Source organism: Trachypithecus francoisi, unplaced genomic scaffold, assembly GCF_009764315.1.
Source record: "Trachypithecus francoisi isolate TF-2019V2 unplaced genomic scaffold, Tfra_2.0 Lachesis_group13, whole genome shotgun sequence".
Lineage (NCBI taxonomy): Eukaryota > Metazoa > Chordata > Mammalia > Primates > Cercopithecidae > Trachypithecus > Trachypithecus francoisi.
Window position 1 is genome coordinate 113,255,686 of NW_022681458.1, and position 21,463 is coordinate 113,277,148.

A 21,463-nucleotide genomic window follows, 5' to 3' on the forward strand; every position below is an offset into this window, starting at 1 on the left:
ATTAAAAAGCAGGCAAGTGATATGTAAATTATATTTTTAAAATTATAACAAAGAGTGAAATCTAGTAAATGTTATACCTCTTAGTGTTTAGGAGTGAAGTATACGGAGGTCTTGAAATGCATCTGAAATTATACGTTAGCTTGAAATGTTCAAGTTACCTTGAAATGTGTTCAAAATTAAGATGGATTAATTGATGGGTAGATTAAAGGTGGATCAATGGATGATAGAGGTATACATATGTGGATAAATAGGCAGGTAGATATGTGATTAAGTAAATATAAAAAATATTAATTCTACAATCTAACACTAGGAACATGGCTGCTCACTGCGCACTTCTCTCAACTTTTCTTTATATTTGAACATTTTCATAATGAAATGTTCTTTAAAAAAGTAAAGCTACCTGAGGCAAGGTGAGAAAATTCTTTTTTTTTTTTTTTTTTTTGAGGCAGAGTCTTTCTCTGTCACAGGCGGGAGTGCAGTGGCGCAATCTCGGCTCACTGATATTCAGGTAATACTAGCTGAAAATGAAATTATTGTAAAAAAGCGTTTTGTTAAATTCATGAATTGTAGAAACAATGTCACCCCTTTAAAGTTGCTAATGCCCCTCCGACCTTGTTATAATCCTAGATTAGATAAACCATTTATTTTACAAAAGTATTCAGTTTTGATACACTTTTGATACAAAAGGAATTATAGTATGAAAATCCTTGGCAGAAAATGTCCTTGAGTCACATGACACTGATCTACTGCAAGTCAGCTAAGCGGTAGCAATATTTCATATTTATACTCCCTGCTTCTGGGCATACCATGCCTTAAGGTAAGGATCAGCTACAATATTGCTGACTCATTTGAGACTACAGATCGAAGTATGTATTGAGGATAGAAACTAAGACAGGGATGAGAACCAAATTGAAAATAAACTTTAAGTGGAGATGATTGTCTTAATCCCAAAATATTGCTGACACAGATGTTAATATTAGTTAAAGTCTTTCTAAGGTGACACACTATATAATTTGGGACAAAAATAAATCATAGTGCCTCAATAATCATGCACTTGTAACAAGATTGTCTCTGAATTCTCTAACACTCTAGCATTGCTTGTGAAGGGCATTCTTCGTTTTGGCCAACAAAGAGTATTTCTGTCTTATCTTAAAACAGAGATAAGGTAAATCATTTTGACAGTCTCTGAGGCATGGTAATCCCTGCTAATCTACTCATCTTTCTACCTCTTGTATACAAAGAATAGGCTATAATTTGTCACGGGACCACAGGAATCAGGCTTTGTCCCCAAGTTTATTATTTTTCTGAGGCAGGGTCTCGCTCTGTTGCCCAGGCTGGAGTGCAATGGTGCGATTACAGCTCACTGCAGCCTCGACCTCCTAGACTCAGGAGATTCATCCAAGCCTCCAGGGTAGCTGGGATTACAGGTATGTGCTGCCATGCCTGGCTAATTTCTTATTTTTTGGAGAGACAGAGGTCTCCCTATGTCTCCCAGGCTGATCTTGAGCTCCTGTGCTCAAGCAATTCTCCTGTCTTGACCTCCCAAAGTGCTCAGATTACTGGCGTGAGCCATGGCATCTCGCCTCTGCTTCATTCTTACATACTACTTCTTCCCTCTTTCCCAGACTAAATACTCAAGGTCATTAATAGAATGTTATTAAATTTGAAGACATAAAAATTCTAACTTTAAGCTTTACTAACCAACATAACATATTGAATTTTCCCCACCACAAATTTCTAATAGCTGGTAAATTAATGGTGTGTTTTGTTTTTCATCTTTAAATATTGAATGAAACAAAGTTCTGCTAGATACTGATATCACATTACTTGTCTTCAAAAACAATTTATATGCCCAGTGTATCAACATTTAATTTATTCAGTTTTTTCACCACTACCTTTATTTGAATGATGGATGTCTTGATGCCTAAGCCCGTTTATCACTAAGAATGAAATAACTGCCACTGGGAAACTTTTGGGAATTATATATCCATGAGCATTTCAGAACTGGTCTTTTATGACATGGAGTGGTCACTGACCAGATTCTCATTGTAGACTCATTACTTTTCAACACATTCATCAATACCAAGGCTCGGGTGGCTACTGGATGTCACAGATCTATAGCACTGTGCTACCATGTGCTCCCTAAAAATCTATTAAAAAGTTTAGACTATGTTCTCCCAAGCTTAAACGTAGGAAAATTGATTGCCTTTCCTATAAGTTTACATAATCAGAGAAACTCAGAAATGGAAAGTATTTTAAGCTGTCATTCAGGTCAAACATTTGTGTTCTAATATAACTTTCTTAAAATATCCAATACAGGTAATAGCAGGTTTTGTTCTAAAATATTTCTGGTAAAAAATTATTCCATTTAGATAATGCCATATATGCATCCAGTCCTTCATTATATGCAGTGGTGACTAGTCTAATTTTCATTAGTGCTGTTTAAGCCTGTATCCAGCTAAACTTCATCTCTATAGGAATGAATCCCTTCAGTAACATCCTTATAGTAAACTTCATATATTTATAAAGCTACATAACTACATATAAAACCAATTATGTTTTGTCCTTGTCATTTTTATTTATAATGCATTGTCTAAACTCTTCTGATTTTATTTTAGAACAGCATTGTTTAAACTTTCCTGCTGAATAGTACCAGAGAAGCCTAGAAACTCAAGAAAAACTGCTTTTGAAATATTCTTGGGCTCTACATTTTTGTCTTTAAAACATGCCACATAACCTTTTCTCAGTTCTCCATACTGAATCAATGCTTACCTTAAAACACCACATTTTAACTTATGCATTAGATAGAAGACTTCCACACATCAAATGTTCAGGTAAAATAGATTATCTGTGAACAGACTTGGAATTTATTCTGCCCCTTATGAAATCCTTGCCGTGCTGCTGTTTCCTCCAATGTGGTATGTGTTTAAATCTTGGAGCATACTCTCAGGACATCACAAGTATAGCCTATTATTATTATTGTTGTTATTGATGATGCTATTGGTTTACCAAAAATAATTTCCTGTAATACTTAGCACATGGCTATCCAGTTGAAACACTTAACTTTTACTGAGGATCTGAGCATTGTCCCATGGTGTATTAGGATGTGTTATTGCTAAAGACCTTACTGAAGATGGTGACTGAATTCTTGAAATGTGTCTGTTGTGGCAATTTGAAAGACAGGTGAAAGCCAAGGTCAGGCTATCACTCAGTGAAGCCAACTGGCTGGCTGCCCACGTTTCTCATAGCATTTCATTTATTTTGATGGATTCACCAAGGTACGAGCCCTGGCACTCAGGTTTGGGGCACAGAAACTTTGATGTTTATAAGCACATTAAATGGTTCCATCTCTAGGGTACAGATTCACATTAACCAAGGGCACAAAGACTAGCAAGTAAGCCACAGTGCCAAAGGATAAATTGATAAAGAAAAGAAAAATGGCCTTACAGCTGGCAGGATGTGGGTCAGTGTGGTCAGGCCCTTTTGGCCCTTTTGGCAGGTATTTCAGAAAAGCGAAATGAACATCCAGAAGTTGCTGAGTGAACGTGAAATCAGGAAAGAAAAAAATCAGTTTTATGATTAAGATATTTAGTAGTATTAACCTAATGTTTCCTTATCTATTCATTTCTTCGTAGAGACTCACATGTCATGGGAATCAGAGTGGGAAAGAGTTGGGAAGGCAGTGGTGGTGTTTACACCTTCTTCCAGTTGTTGCACAGCTTCTACAGATGTATTTAATTAATTGTGACATAGGTAGTGCCTTTCTCTGTAGTCTGGAAACAGTTCTTTTTCTGTGATTTAACTTTGAGAAGGTGGTGCTTTCTTTTATTCACTATTACACCATCATGTGGTATAGGTGAGCTTCTGGTAAGGAAAGAATAAAGAAAAGAAATTATGTTTAGTTGTCCAGAAACTGTGTCATTTAGTAACATAGAGCTTCATTACAGTAATGTATCCTGTAAGTGGAAGGACAGGCAGCATGGATATTACAAAATGATTTTGTTTTTAAATGGGAGAGAATGATGGAGAAAGAGACAAAGGAAAGTTATGTTAGAGTCATAAACCCTGGGTGATACTATAAAAGTTCATACTTGATCACTGCAACCTGAATCAACAGGGATGTTAGTAAATCTCTGCTCTTGCTGAAGGAACAAACTAAGACTATAAAGAAGCACTTTTCATACTCATTGTTTTTCCTGACAGCCAAGTCAAAAGAAAGAGATACACAATGAGCGATTTTCTAACATGAAAAACAACACAAGAAATATCTTTCTTATAAAGGAACCCACTCAGTCTGTTAGTGGTATATACTTTGCCAGTCATTCCTACCCAATTTAATGGATATGTATTGATTGAAGATCTAGTCTTGTGAAAGACACTTGAAACTGGACAAACAGATTTAATTTGTTAAGTGCTACCATAGGGATAAGCCAAATGCCATGAGCAGACTAGGGAGGGATGCCTTGGTATCAGGGGAAATCCCACCCCCAGTATTCAACATGGATTCTTTTCTATTTCCCTAAGCGTCAACTGGTCTGAGAAATAAAGAGAAAGAGTACAAAAGAAAGGAATTTTAAAGCTGGGTGTCCAGGGGAGACATCACATGTCAGCAGGTTCCGTGATGCTCCCTGAGCCATAAAACCAGCAAGTTTTTCTTAGTGATTTTCAAAGGGGGAGGGAGTGTGCGAATAGGGTGTGGGTCACAGAGATCACATGCTTCACAAGGTAATAAAATATCACAAGGTAAATGGAGACAGGGCAAGATCACAGGACCACAGGACGGGACGAAATTAAAATTGCTAATGAAGTTTCAGGCACGCATTGTCATTGATAACGTATTATCAGGAGACAGGGTTTGAGAGCAGATGGCTGGTCTGACCAGTTTACTAGGCGGAAATTTCTTCTTCCTAATAAGCCTGGGAGTGCTTCAGGAGACCGGGACTTATTTCATCCCTTTGTCTTCGACCATAAAAGACAGCTGCCCCTAAAACAGCCATTTTAGAGGCCTACCCTCAGGGGTGCATTCTCTTTCTCAGAGATGTTCTTTGCTGAAAAAAAGAATTCAGCAACATTTCTCCTGTTTGCTTTTGAAAGAAGAAAAATATGGCTCTGTTCCGTCCGGCTCACAGCAGTCAGAGTTTAACGTTATCTCCCTTGTTCCCTGAACATTACTGTTATCCTGTTCTGTTTTCAAGGTGCCTAGATTTCATATTGTTCAAACACACATGCTCTACAAACGATTTGTGCAGTTAACACAATCATTGCAGGGTCCTGAGGCAACATACATCCTCCTCAGTTTACGAAGATGATGGGATTAAGAGATTAATGTAAAGACAGACATAGGAAATCACAAGTGGAAGTGATAAGTGTCCATGAAATCTTCACAGTTTATGTTCAGAGATTGCAGTAAATACAGGCATAAGAAATTATAAAAGTATTAATTTGGGGAACTAATAAATATCCATGGTATCTTCACAATTTATGTTCTTCTGCCATGGCTTCAGCCGGTCCCTCCAGTCGGGGTCCCTGACTTCCTGCAACACCTTGGGAGCCTCATTGAATCATTCTGAAGAAGTTCAAAAGGCAGTCATGGGTGGGTGGGCATGTGTTTAACTAGTAGGTTGACCTAGGAGGGAAATATGCTTCTGCTTTTAGAGATTAATGAATGTATTTATCAAATGTGTATTGAAATTCTAATACACATCAGGCTTCATTAACAGTATGGATACACTGAGCAAAAGAAATGAGATTCAGCTCACATACACAAGTAGGTAAATTTTGGGGTTTTTTTTTTTTTTTTTTGGATTAGCTTTTGTAAATTTACATCTAGAAGGACTGTTGCGGTTTTGTACTCTCTCTTTCTGTTTGTTTTTTGCTTTTTGGGGGGAAGGAGACTTCCAAAATGGTATTTATGACTTTCCTTCTTTGAAAAACAGTTCTTAAATTTATCTTCAAAATCTTTTCTGAAAACTAGAACAAAATGAAAAATGACTAGGACTGCATTGTTAACCTTATCAATTGTGACTATCAATATGGAATCCTTACACATATGTAGTTTATGAAGGCGAAGCCTACAGTTGGTTTGAGACAACTATTAAACCTGACCAAATTATCAGAATGCTTTTGTGATGCTAATAAGTATCACCACAAAATGAATCAATGTTTCTCATGCAGCCAACGTGGCAATGATTTTACAGGAGGGAGAGGCATGAGGTTGGTTATCTCTTCCTGGCAGATGGGCTGTCCCTCCCCAACCCCTCCTCCCAACACAGACACAGGTTAGAAGGATTTTTTCCACTTCTCTTGGAGAATGAAAATATTTTTAAAAAGCAAAACAAAAGAAAACTCTTAATTTATATTTAAATTACCCGTAATTGAATGAGTCACGCAAAATGAACTTTCAGAGCAAATGTCTTTTGAAAATGTATGAGGGATGGCTTATTTTTAACTAACGGTACTGACAGGACATTCTGGGGACTGCTGCAGATACTGGCTACTCTATTCACAAAGACTAGGGGGGAAAAAAGGCTCTCTTCAGTAGATGAATGGAAACACTGACTGGCTTTGAGGCGAGTAATTGCCTTACTCACCCATACAAAAATTTCAGCCAGAAAAGTCCTTCTTTAAGCAGAGCACAAATGAAGTGCAATGCATACTTACAGATAAAGTGTAACTTACCTTGAGTTTATTTAATTATTCTTGGTCCATAGGATTTCTGAAAATTGCCAGAATACTACTTTTCTGCAGATATAAATAAAAGATCTAAATGTTGCTTAATTTCTTTTTTCCTTAATTGCATAGTGGCTATATATAGTATACATGTGTTAGAAATGGCTAATAACCATCACAGAGTAGTAGAGAAGTTAAAACACACACATATTCTTAACATTTCTAATTAAAAGCAGCATAGGAATATTGATTACTACAGTGGAAATGTAATGTGTTATTTCTTTCCTTTTTAAATGCCTATATGGTACTTATTAACATTTTTAATGGCAAAAGCAATAAAAATAATTAAAAGCACATTTAGTTCCTGTTCTGTCTCATTTCATTAATTTCTGCTTTTTTTCTTTTGGAGAAAAAGTTGTAAAATTGATGTCTTAGCTGTAGCTGCCTCTTTATGATATTAGATTTCTGTATGTAAAGAAAGTATTAGAAAAATTTGCTCCTACATACATGGAATCTTTAAACTTAAAATAAAAAGTGACTATATCTTCTATTTTCAAGCAGAATAAAACTTTTTTGCAATGAACAGAATTCTTGATTTTCAAAGAAGTTTATTACATTTGGTTTTATCAGAGTTAATAAGTGATAATAAATAAATATGTGAAAAAATAAAATTTTGAGCTAAATCAAATGTGTTTGTTTCTACTTCAGTATGGGTTTTGATGCCTAAGAAAGTGAAATATTTATCTACTGAACGAGCATACATCTTTGTAGCCCCCATCTTTTCCTCTGGCGAACCTTAGGAAAAATAGCACTTGCTCTGGAGGCAGGGAGGAAACTCCAGATCAGACCCAGGTTTCTGGCTTGGGAGGTAGTGGTAGTGGTGAAGGAAGTGCAGTTAGTTAAGATAAGGAGATGAGGTGAATTGCCAAATTTTCCCCTAGACTCTCAGCGGCATCTAAAGGTCAGTGGTGTTATGAAGAGCAAATTAGTAATGCTGGCTTTGAACTTAGCTTGAAGCTACAGTGCCACTTGTTCTTTTCATGCAGTCGTATTTTGCCAATGGCTTTACTATTTTCTTAACCTATGTTTGGCATCTTACCTGACTCCTGGGCAAATACAACCTTTAACTAACCACTAGAAAAGGAAGTACATTAAACACACCTTGTTCATCTTGAAGAGAGAGCAGGCGAATGGGGGTTTCCTCAGCCTGGGATAACTTTCTTCTGCCTTTCAGATCTAAGCTCTTTTTGACCCGGATCTTATTTAACTGGGAAACGGCCAGGATAGATTTGATCGTTAGCATTTCTAACATACATCATCAGGGATTTCTCTTCCCTGAATCCTATTACATTTAGCATCTTGCACCACAGTGCTGAGTATTTTTTAAATATAGTTTTCTCTTTTGTTCTTCTAATGTTTGATAAATTATTTGTCTTCCCAAATAGATTGTCATTTATTTTGGGGACAGTAAGTTCATCTAGAGTCCTTCCTTCCTTACCTACTTTTCTTCCTTTCTTCTTTCATGCATTCCTTCTTCCTTCCATTAGCAATAGGCTGACACTATACTTAGACTTCAAAAATGTGCATGGGGCATGTTCTTGAAGAGTTTACAGATGTTCTAAAAGTAACTCTTTCAGAGGAACTACTTTCCTTGACTCAGTAACAGTTAATCTTCAAGAACGATTATGTATAGTTTTATTAATTCTTCAAATTTGTGAGATGTGGTTATAAGACTTAAATTGATATAGATGAAACAGTTTATAAATAGTTTTCACTTGTATTATTTGTGATTTCTCAGAAAGCTCATAAAAACTGGATGCAAGTATCACTTCTATTTTCTATGTGAGCAGCGTGAGCCTGTGTTATATCTATGAAGTAGATGAGTGGGGGTGGGTTTTGTCACATGCTGGCTACATCAGATAATGCCGCATGGCATAAACTGGACACACACTGCTGTTCCCGTTTTATGCCTAGGAAGATGAAAGCCTTATCTTAAATCATACAAGTAATTATTAATGGGCAGCCCAGGTGGGCAGACCAGGCTGCCAAGTTTACTATTTTCTATCGCTCTACAATGAATATTCCACATTAGATATGGATTATCTGTTGTCAAGAGAGTTTTATATCACACTTTGATATAAAATTAAGTGTAAAAGGCTATTGAGAATCAATATTTGACATTCTAAAAGTAACATCAAGATTATAAGGAAAAAATATTATACTAAGCCAAAAAATAGTTTCTGGGTTTGTTACATTCATCTGTTTAATAAATATAAGTGGATGTGTGGTACACCAAGAACTTTGCTTGGCATTGCAAATGCAATGAGAAGTAACTATATTCTCTACTCTCCTTGTGGACAAGAGTCTAGTCTGTTAACTAGAAACTACTTCTAGATGACTGGGCTGCAAATATGATCTTTCTGCTATGTTTTGCCTAGAACTTTAGGCAGAATGTAGCAGATTATATATGCAGCCTGCTCATCTCCTGAAATCAAGCTTAAAGATGATTGTGTGGCTTCCTATTAATCCGTAGAGGCTTATCAATCCCAGAAATATGGGCTATTGTTCCAGTTTGTAGATCACTGACATTCTTTTAGTGCTCTTTCAACCACAGTTTATAGTTCCCAGGATGGGTCAACAACTGTACTCCTGGGATGTCTTTTCTCTCTATGTTTGAGATTCAGATAGCTAGTTATCCCCTAGTCCTCACAATGCTGAAATGCATCCCTCAAGATTAAAGACCTTATTCCTAACTTTAAGGAATAAAGCTGAGCTTAGTGCTTCAATCCAAACATCTTGTCAGTACTTAGTATGTGCTTTACCAGGTGTTATGGATACAAAAATGAATGTGAAATAGTCTCTGACCAGGTGGAACTCAGTTAGACTTGAACATAATTTGGAAAATAACATGTATGGAGGAAGATTCCTAAGCCTGATCATGTGTGTTAGGCAAAACTAGTTAGGCTTATAATTATGCTTAAATAGATTAGGTCAATCATGTACGTGACAGAGCTAGTAAATAGATAACTAGATATTAAAATGCAGGTGTACTGGTTCCGAAACCACTAACTCACAATGCATTTACCAAATTCCTCTGAGTGTAAGATTGCTCATTTTAGCAGTTTCAGAACTGTATCACTCCGGGACTTAATCTCCATGGTAGGGGTTCTCCAATTTGAGTGTGCACAGGAATCATCTGGAGAGCTTGTTACAACAAAGATTACTCAGTCCTTCCCTCCCTGGGAACTCACTAGGTCTGAGTTGGGGATGAATGATTTGCATTTATATAAGCTCAGGGGTGAAGCTGACCATATTTTGAGTAGCACTGACCTTGGGGAATGTTTCCCAGACTTCAGCACACAGTAGAGTCATCTGGAGAGCCTGTTAAAAGTGGCTGTTAGGACTTCCATGGCCCTGGAGATTCAGAAGGTCTGTGATGGGGCTGAATAATTTTTATTTTCAACAAGCTTTCAGATGATGCTGACCCTACTGGTCCATGCATTGCACTGAGCTAAGGCATTGTCTAAATAGGTAGACAGAAGCAACCGACTAAGAAACCAAATTTTGAAAAATATGAAGGCTTGATCAAAATATGTACTCTCCTTAGCACAGAGTCCTTTCATCAGAGAAATGGGAAAAAGTAAAAGTAAGAAACTAAATGGCATGAATCTGATGGGCAATTTTAAGAAGCAGTAGGCACTCTAAATAGCAACTGACTTGGATATGTATGAAGGATGTGTTACATATATTGGGAGAAGATTGTCTGTCTGAATAATGTAACTGTAGTACCTCTAAGTAGACTGCTTTCTATCTGTTTAGAGGTCAATTTCAGTTTCTATCCCTCTTTCTAAAAATATCTTGCCCATGTATTCTGTTCCTAACATTAACATATAAGGTTGATAGAAAATATGGGTAATATAAAAAGTGCTATTGAATGATATCACTAGAAATAATGTTCATGTAAAGAAAAGATGTGGGCCAGCACCAAGGTCTGGGCAACTCCACAACTTTGAGAAATTGGAAAAGTTCCTAGCAAACAACAAACAAGAAAATATGGTGTCACAGGAGTCAAGAAAAGGTTCTCCTGGGAGGCTTCAGCAGTGAAAGGACTGGAATGCTGATAAGAAATATTGTAAGATGATGGAAAAATTGACTGTCTGACTTGGCTCCATGGAGATCACAGTATTTCTCATTGGAATGTTTTGCACAACCCTAATTGTCCTTCTTTGCAGAATGAAAGTCTTGTGGGAAAATAGAGATTAAAATATAACTAATTCTGTCTATAAATTATATAGACATATATAAGACATATATAATTCCATCTATAAAATATAACTAATGTGTTTGTGTGCATGCAACATTTTTCCCTGAAATATAGTTTTGCTTCCATATTTTTTGGTTCTTATTCATTCCACACATTATTCATTAGCACAGATTTATATTACATTTTGATAACTGATATCCATCAGATACTATTCTCAAAATTATTATTTTATATGATTATTTTTCCATCTAAATTTTAAAATCACTTTATCAGTTAAGAAAAAAAAAAGGGTTTGATTTGGATTTTCACTCAAATTACTTTAAATTTGTAGATTAATCTAGGAAGAATGGACACCTTTACCACATTGAATTTTCCTTAACAGGAATTTGAAGATTCTCTACATCCTTCAAGTGGTCCTATAAATTCTATAATAACATTTTGTGGTTTTCTCTCTTTGAACAATAATACTTTCTAAACACATTTAATATATTGTTTTGCTATGATAAATGTTATTTTCTATATTTTATTGTAAATTTTTGTTATTTTCAACTGTACAGTTTTTAACTGTATTATTTTTAACTGTACAGTTCATTGACATTAAGTACATTCACATTGTTGTGCAACCATCACCACCATCCATCCCTAGAACTTTTTTCATCTTATCAAACTGAAACTGCATAACCATTAAAAAGGTAACTTCCCATTTTTTTCCTCTCTTCAGCCCCTAACAGCTACCATTCTGCCTTCTGTCTCTAAGTATTTGACTACTTAAGGAACTTCGTTTAAGTGGAATGATACAGTATTTGTCTGTTTGTGACTAACTTTATTCCCCTTAACACAGTGTTTTTAAAGTTCATCTCTGTGGTAGCAACTGTCAAGATTTCCTTCATTTTCAAAGCTGAATAATACTCATATACACACACACAGGCACACACACCACATTTTGTTATTCTGTTCATTTATCAATGGTCATCTGACTTGTTTCCACATTTTGGCTATTGTGAATAATGCTTCTTTGAACAGAGGTGTACAAATATCTGTTTGTATCACTGCTTTCAATTGTTTTGGGTATATAACCAGAAGTGGAGTTACTATGGATTATTAATGATAATCCTGTTGTACTGTTCTGTTAGATATATCACAATATGCATTTCCAGCTACAATTTCGATGTCGTTTTAAATACTCTCAGTTTTCTTATGTACCATTTTCCCGATTATCTTTAGTTTGTCATTATTTTTCTTTAGCTTTCAGAGTGTGTTTAAGGCAGTTGTTTAAAAATCTTTCTCTAGTAAATCTGAAGCCTTGATTCTTTAAAGTTGGTTTCCGGAGATTTATTTTGATCTTTTGAAAGGACTAGATTTCCGTATTTCTTTGTATGCCTTGTGATCTTCGTTGAAAATTGGGTGTTTGAAAAATCAGACACTTCTTCCAGTCATTGTAGACTGCGTGGAGTAAGACGTTCTCTAAATAGCCCAGCATGAAAGTTTAAGGTTTTCTCAGGCATGTTCTAGGCATGTCTTCCCAGGGCCTGTGTGTGTGGTGTTCTCTCCCAATCGCCCCATAGACAGGGATGCTTTTATTTATTTGTTTGTTTGTTTGTTTGTTTATTGTGAAGGCTGCTTTGCTATGTTTTATCATCCATCCCTAAGAGTTTCACCCCTGCTTCTTCCTGCAATCTTGGCTGTTCCTCCGTACTACTCTTTCCATAACGTCTTGCCCACAGTTTCTGCATGTCAGCATACTCTTGCAGTTTTCACAAACTATGTTACCCATCACAGTTTTCCATGGCTTCCAAACTGACATTCAAACTATATATTCGGTTTCATCTGAAAGCTCCAATTGAGGCAAGACAGAAAGCAGTCCCACAGGCAGCCCACAGGCAGCCCACAGACAGGTCACAACGTCGCAAAATAAGTTCTACTGCCCTCCTTCCTTCCTGAGAGAAAAATACTGGAACGTGGGCTACTTCTGTTTTACTGCACTCACTGTTCCGAGGTGGGGAAGCACAAGAAATGATGCTCTGAAATGTCCTACCTTTTTCACTGTGGCTTTTTCTTGATGGGGCAGTCATGTGGTTGGAAAGCAGTAAATTTGGCTGGTTACCAGAGCTCCCAAAAGACTGTTTTAGTGAGTCGCTAGTGGTTTACTTGATGATCTTGTGGGAGAATGAGGACCTGGAGCTTTCTAATTTGCCATCTGTCTGACATCAAATGTGTTTGTTTGTATTTTGTCTTTTTTAATAGCTTTAGTTGTAGTTTTTAATCCTAAATGTGTCCAGAATCACAGTTGCTTAGTCCTATCTTAGACCTCTAAATCATGATGCTGAAAGTCTAAAACTAACAACACACAATGTATTAAGGATAGCTGTCACACTTATTTTGTTTCTAGTTTACTGTTAATTCATCTAGGAGTGTGTATTATTTCGTTTTCACATTACTGTAAATAACTGTCTGACACTAGGTAATTTATGAAGAAAAGAGTTTAATTGACTTACAGTTCCACAGGCTTAACAGGAAGCATGACGGCCTCAGGAAACTTACCATCACGGTGGAAGGCAAACGAGAAGCAAATACATGTTACCATGGCAGAGCAAGAGAGAGAGTGAGCGAAGGGGGAAGTGCCACACTCTTTTAAACCATCAAATCTTGTGAGAACTCACTCATTATCATGAGAAGAGCAAGAGGGAAATCTGCCCCCATCATCCACTAGGTTCCTTCTCCAACTGATCCCACTAGGCCCCTTCTCCAACATGTTATTTGGGTAGGGCCACAAATCCAACCATATCCAAGTGTGTCACCAATAATCATAATTATTAGGGAGGGATAAATGCAAATGGTAACTCATATAATTGCCAGTTCTTTTATAAACAAATTAATTATAAACAAACAAACCCAAGCTTAGGCAACAATGCAAGCTCCCATCTCTACACAAAATATATAGAAAAAATGTAGCCAGGTACAGTGGTACGTTTCTGTGGTCCCAGCTACTTGGGAGGCTGAAGTAGGAGGATTACATGAGCCCAGGAGGTTGAGACTACAGTGAGCCATGATTGTGCCACTGCCGTCCAGCCTGAGTGCCAGAGCAGGAACCTGTCTCAAAAACAAAAACAAGAAAAACAAACAATCCCAAATCAAAATAAAATAAACAAACAAAAAGGGCAACAAAAGACACTTGCTTGGCATTTCTAACAAGTTTCCAGCTGATGTTGATGCGTTTGGTCCGTAACTCAGATTTCAATATGAATTACCATAGTTAGCCTTATGTAGGTCAACAGCATAAACCTATAAAGAGCATAATTTTGAAAAATGTGTAACTTGTAATAAGTTATAAAAAAATTACTTTACTTAGCATAGAGTTCTCTAATCATAGAAGAAGGATAAATGAGGAAACTGAATGGCGTGAGAACAATGAGCAATTTTAAGAAGCAATAGGCAGAATAAGTATTAAGTGCAAATTAAATGAGAGAAATGATCTTCATGATTATATTTTCTTTATTGGTATTATTAACTAATGTCTTGTAGGAAACCATCACTGTTTCTCCTAATACTAGACAGTAGTCCATAGTATTTGTTATTTATACTAAACTCTTACATTCAATTGACTAAAGTTTTATTTAGTATAATTGCATTTATTTCTTTAAATTGAATTTAAATTATCTTTTTGTGGTATTTTTTCAGACATACTATTCAGACAACATGAACTTAATAAAAATTTAGAATTTTTTCTGCCTTCAATATGTTATAAAATATTTTAAATAGTTCAAAAGTTATTTGTTTCTTGGAGACAAACACAGATTTTGCCTGCTTCTTTTGGAAACACCTTGAAAATTATCTCAGTTCCTTTTATGCTTATTAATCTATTATTGCTTATAAATGTTGTCAATTATTTTTTCCAGAAGGAAAAAAATGAACACTTTGTGGAAATTTCTAAATACCTACATGTTTATTTTTATACACATTTTCTACTTACTTTTTAAAAAACTCCTCTGATTCCTTTTCCACTGCAGATTTTTTATAGTCATGCAATCCCAGCATGTCCAGCACCTTTTTTTTATAGGATGTTGATTGAATGTGCAAAGTGAATGTTTTATATCAGTATAAGAAAATTAATATTTTTTCTTATTTATTTTCCATAGCAAAATTTTATGACTTATTCTTTTACCTTTATTTGTTTAGCCTTGTGTTATATTGTTGCCTAGAAAATTCTTCCTCAGACTTTATGCTCACTGGGAACAGGTCTTATTTTAATTTGTATTCCAAGCTTCATCTTGTGTGGTATTCCAAGCCTTAACACACTCCAGTACATTTTGTTAAATGATAAATGGTATTATTTAAAGGAAATTTAAATTGAATTTCTATATCTCAATGCTTTTCAAGCCAGAGCTTGCTAAACGTTTGTTAGGTGTGTTGCAAGAGCATTTTTCTTTAAGACGGAGTTTATTCCATGTACCTTTTAAAGTTTTAACTCTTAAATGCTGTTTCTCTAATATCATGAGACAAAATAAAAACTTTTAAAATATTTTAACTTTCTTTAGGATATTTTCAGATTATTCAGTATAAATGTCTTTGGACTATTTCAAACCTTTACATATTTGACATTATTTACAGTTGAAAATATAAACACCATCAGTAAAATAAAACAAGTAAAAACCATTCAAACTTTTGAGCTATTTAACAGAAGGTGAACTGATGGACAAGGACACGTCAATTTTTTTGAATTTTGAGGCACTTTATTGAACTTCTTTGAGAAAACATTAAGATTCTTTGTGAAGACATACTGAAACTAGTAAATATAGGGAAGGGATAAAAGAAAAGTGAATAAGTTTTTGAGTGATTGGTATGACTGTGTTAAGAAAGACACTAAGAATCAATGTAAAAAATGTTAATACTCTAGGGTTAAAAAACCTAAGTACATCTTTTCAAGCAGAAATACAGATATTTTGAAGAACCTTCCTTGTTTGTGCTTCTTAGAAAGTAGACAGGTGGTTGGAGAAAATCTAGTTTTGTTAAAACATACCCACATTGAATCTAGATACATAATTTCAATATCGCAATGATTTTTCCTTGTATTTTCTCTAAATATCATGTTTTTTAGACTATTTCAATATAAATGGATTATATTTCTCTTCAGAGTACATATGGCAGATAAATACATTGATGTTTTCCAAAGGAAAGTGCAAGTGGAATACCATTTTTTTAAAAAACAAATTTTGGTATACTTTCCTTCCTTATGAAGAAAAGCAAATCAGATGGTTAAGACTTTTTCTTTATTTTGCCAAATAAAATGGTGTATAACCCTTACATTTTTCCTACTTATTATGCCCAGCATTTTTCTCCTTGCACCTAAACAAATAAAAATGAATTTGAACTTAGATAAACTATCTTTATAATGGTAAGCCTGGTCTTGTAAACTAAACTGTTCTCTGAAGGGTGATGAGTAATTTGTTAGTGGTAGATATAATGTAAATAATTAGGTTACAGACTCAGTTTAGTTTTGACTATAGCACTAATGTGTCTCTAGGCAATCACAATATTTAATATGATCTGACACCAAACACAAGCATTTCAACTGATGCATCCATCCACTGAAGGGCTCATTTACAAAAGTAGCACCATATATGGATCATTTAATGTTTGTCCCTAAGTTGCTAGACCCCCTCCTTGTGATATCATAATCCAACATGCACTTTGTTGTGTGGCCAAAGCATCAGATGACCATGTTGCAAGTTCCTAACATGTTCCTTGTCTAAGGCTGCTGCCCAGGATCATACCTGTTCTGTTGATCTGGCATGTGGATGGAATTGATTACTTTCCAATGTTGGATGGTAGAAAGTCATCAAAAACAAAGTCAATTAGGATCACTTTCACCACCACTTAATTAACTGGTCAATTACTTTCCAAGCACCTATTAAGAGAACGGGAGATTGTTAACTGATGTAAGGAATCTAAAATTGTCTAAGACTGGGTGTAGTGGTTTATAGTTTTAATCCCAGAACTTTAGGAGGCTGACATGGGAGGATTGCTTGAGGCCAGGAGTTTGAGACCAGCCTTGGCAACATAGAAGACCTTGTCTTTACAAAAAATAATAAAAAAACAAAACAAAACTGAGTGGTGAAGGCACTATGCCTGTAGTCCTAGCTACTCAGAAGGCATAGGAAGGAAGATCACTTGAGCCCAGGAGTTTCAGGTTTCAGTGAGCTATGATTGTGCCACAGGACTCCAGCCTGGGTGACAGAGCAAGACCTTCTCTTTAAAAACATTTTTTTTAATTAAAAAAAATAAAAATTTCTAAGATGTGATTCTTACATTAAGGAATTAATAACTTTAAACCCAACAGGGTTATGATGGATCTTTACACGTGGCTTTAAGCAACACCATCACTACCATTCACCATCATCGTTATGATGGTGATGATGTCGTTCATTCATAATATTATGAATGATGAGAAAGAGTGCAAGTGTATTGAGGGAGAACATTCCAAACAGTTCACGTAGTGTAAACTTTCTTATTGTATACTTAGGTGAGAGTTTTTTTTATGAGTTATTTTCCTTTAATCCTTCCAACACTTAAAAATAATTATCATTGTTATTCCAGTTGTTCAGGTAAAAATATTGAGGCTCAGGATAATTTAGAAGTGTGTTTGAAGTCTACTAGCTCTCAAGTAACAGAGTTGGATTCAAATTTACTGGTACAGTATATTTTAGGCATTTTTTTTTCCCCAGAGAAAGAAAAGTCATATGTGGCTTACATATTTAGGAGAAACTCTCAAGAGAAGAGACATTTGAGCAGGATGTTGAAGGACTAACAGTGTCTAAAACTGGATGCATATGAAAGGGACTGGATGGAACAGAATTAGGAATGGAATGGTAATGTGAAGGTTGAAGCACCTGAGGCAAATGTAAGGAAATGGTAATCAGAGCAGCATGAAATACAAGATTCTTTCTCGGAAGTAGATTGTGCTGGCTGGGGAAACGGGAGCATGGATATAGATAATTATTTTTTCTAGACTCACACATTTGTGTTTGATTCTTTAACTAGCGTAGGGATGTTAAAGAACTTTGGAGACAAAAGTAACGTAAGTAACATCATGCTTTAGAAATGTAATGGTAATAGAATATAAGGTGGATGGAAATGGGAGCATTATATTACATTCATTAAGTCAGCAGTTCTCAGACAAGGACTTGTATATGCCTTGAACATTGATGAGTCATTTCAGAGGAGCCACACATTCTTAAGTGCATTACTTTATGAACATAAAAATACGTCTCACTCAAATTTGTTTTACCGCTTTTTAAATGGTGGACTTCCATAGCCAGTTGTGACTGGGAGAATACACATTTGTTTGCAAAAATTACTGAATTCAGGATAGCATTACTGAATTCCAAATATTACTGTGCATTTTCCCAAATAAAAGGTATTGATATACAGCTATGTATGGGTCCAAATAACTTACTGATTTATTGATTCTTTAATGTACTTGTTCTAGAAATATTTATCTTTACAAATGGCATTATGGTGGTTAAGTGTGATCTTTATAATCAGATTTTATGAACTAGAACTCCAGCTCTCTCACTTATTAGCAATAAATGGATATGTTACTGATCTCTTCAAATCCCATTTTCTTATCTGCAAATTTGTGAAGATGATACTAATCTTACATGATTATTTTGAGGATTATGTGAGCTTGCAGATCTAAAATATTTCAACACCAGATACATAATAATATATATAAGCTATTATTCCTCTTTGTTAGACTATGTCTGGTAGACATTACATGGTTTTATTATAGTCACAAACTGAAAAGTACAGTCAAAAGTCATTTCTCAAATAGTTTGTCATGAGTTGAAGTGACCACCTATCAAGATCATAATCAGTCAATTTCAGTTTATAATTTTTTCTTGATTCTCTTACTGAATTGAAAAGTCAGTTATAACTGCTACATTTCTATTCTTTTTCCCTTTTCTTACATTGTGAAACAATGATGCATACTTGCTTGCCTTAGAGTCAATAAATAGGGAAATATTTATGGTTCTTGGCCCAGATCCTCATTTGCTGTTGGTTACTGCCCCTGTTTTCACTGTCTCAGTTCTTGACCTGAGTATTTCCCAACTTTCAGACCACTGTAGGCTTTGATTTACAGCAGCAACCTCTCTCGTTCTGTCACTCTACCTTCTGAGTAGTCTGGAATGTAGGGTGTTATTATAGAGAATCACTGATCCTCACAGCACACACATTCTGACAAAAGAAACTCACCTAGAAACCTGCAAGAACGTTGCATTCCAGATAAGGGTTTATGTTCACAAGACAACTATCGATCGTCTTTATATCACTTCTCTAAAGCTGATAATTTGGGGGACCCATTGTCTTGATTTACATGGAAAATATGGATGAAAATCCTAAAGTGCAAGAGGAATACAAGTGTTGGATAATAAGCATTATTTGAAAAAGAGGTGTGGAGCAAGTCATTTATGCAAAAGTGGAATTGATCTCTCCTGGATTTGGTTGATCAGAATGAAAGACTAACTTAGTGTTTTATCTGAGAAGGGAAACAGCAAACAACAAAATGCCTCCTATGCATGGTTTCTTCTTGTATTTATTTAGAGTCTAGTTATTTGAATCTGATGGGTTTATGGCACAATTCAACACCAAAATAACTATATGATATTGGCATCAGTGTTTTAATCTGTGAGTCACTGGAACTCATGTACAATTTATTAAATGTTTGCTATTCTGTTTGTTTGTTTAAAACAAAGCTGCTGTCTGTATGGCTTCTTGGGTGATTTGTGCACATGTTGTGAGCTGGATACCTTCATGTTTTGTGTCCTTTATCACCAAATCAGTTAGCTATTTCTGAATGAAGAGGCTGTGTTGAGAAAGGATGAAAAGCAGGTGGGAAATGGAGTAGAAAGAAAAAGAAAACGAGAAGCTCAGTGTTTTATAAACTCTGTTGCACAGAAAAGCTGACATTCGTTTCAAATCAGTGTGATCTGTGCTTTGCTTTGGTGAGTTATGCCCACACATATCTAGTAAACACAGTAGAGCACAGATCATTGGAGGAATGAATAGCTTTACCACATGCATTGTGAGAGATGTACAAGTTTATTTTCCTCATCAACCATACCTTTTGCCAATATCATGCATGTTGCCCAGCAAGTGTCATTAACCACTGATACAGAAGGACTAATTTAATTTAGTTACTACATCCTGTTGGTTTTTATGAGTGGTGGGAGAGCTGTTTAAAAAAGACCCGTTTGGTTAACAAATGTGTGGTGCTCTGCAGTGAGGGACATTTTGAATGATTTTCCCATTTCTTTCTTTTTTTTTTTTTTTTTTCTTTTTTTTTTGAGACGGAGTCTCACTCTGTCGCCCAGGCTAGAGTGCAGTGGCGCGATCTCAGCTCACTGCAAGCTCTGCCTCCCGGGTTCACGCCATTCTCCTGCCTCAGCTTCCCAAGTGTCTGGGACTACAGGCGCCCGCCACCACACCCGGCTAATTTTTTTGTATTTTTAGTAGAGACGGGATTTCACCGTGTTAGCCAGGATGATCTGTAACTCCTGACCTCGTAATCCACCCGTCTGGGCCTCCCAAAGTGCTACGATTACAGGCGTGAGCCACCACGCCCGGCCTGATTTTCCCATTTCTGATCTTTTCCCCATCCAGTTAGAAAGTAGTCCATAGTGCTTCAAGAACATTTGTATTTACATCTTTATTGTAGGTCCCATTGTAGCAAGAATACATGTAAATGGACTAACTCTATTTCCATAATTATTTTGCAGAGTATTTTGGCTATCATCCTGGTGTTTATAGTCAATGCATTTTTACACCATCTACATTTTGGATAGCAAGCATAATACTCTGCTGGTTTATCTCACAGAGAGATCAGATTGCCCCCCAAAAGATAGCCATTTATAATATGTGCACTTTTGAATAATTAAATGAACTACCGAAGAGCAAATGGATTCTAATCAGCTTTCAAACTGTGATTGCGCCATGCACTGAATCATTTCTTTATGAATACATTTCTCTTGGAGCATGTATAATTATGAAACTTTTTTTTTCTATCTCGGTAGGAACTGGGAAGTAACAGCCCTCCACAGAGAAACTGGAAGGGAATTGCTATTGCTCTGCTGGTGATTTTAGTTGTATGCTCACTCATCACTATGTCAGTCATCCTCTTAACCCCAGGTAATCTGTCTTTATTCCTCTCTTATGACAGTATTGTGGATGATAATTTCACATTCAAATGCCTTAAGAGGGTAGCAATATGTGGTATCTTAGGGCACATTAGCATGGGTTGGAATTTGGAAAAAAAAGCATAATCAGACATTTTGCAAATGGCACAGTAATTCTGCAGTTCAAATATCATGCAGGATATTTTGGGGAAGCTGAAAATGTAAAATATATAAGTTGAGAATGCCAAGGAGATTTTTGGTCTCTGTTGTCACTTACAGACTTACTATGTGTTAGTTTGATAAATACAGAAGACATTTGACTTTTATTGTGGGTTGAAGATGAGGGTGTGGCATCTGA

General features: G+C 35.8%; 1 protein-coding gene across 1 annotated transcript in view; it reads left to right on the forward strand.

Moving 5' to 3' along the window:
- DPP10 (dipeptidyl peptidase like 10) overlaps positions 1-21,463 on the forward strand; it is a 720,618-nt gene that overhangs the window by 143,904 nt on the left and 555,251 nt on the right. The window contains exon 2 of the mRNA XM_033231721.1: positions 21,004-21,118. Coding sequence (XP_033087612.1) covers positions 21,004-21,118 — 115 coding nt within the window. The remainder of the gene's footprint in view (positions 1-21,003; positions 21,119-21,463) is intronic.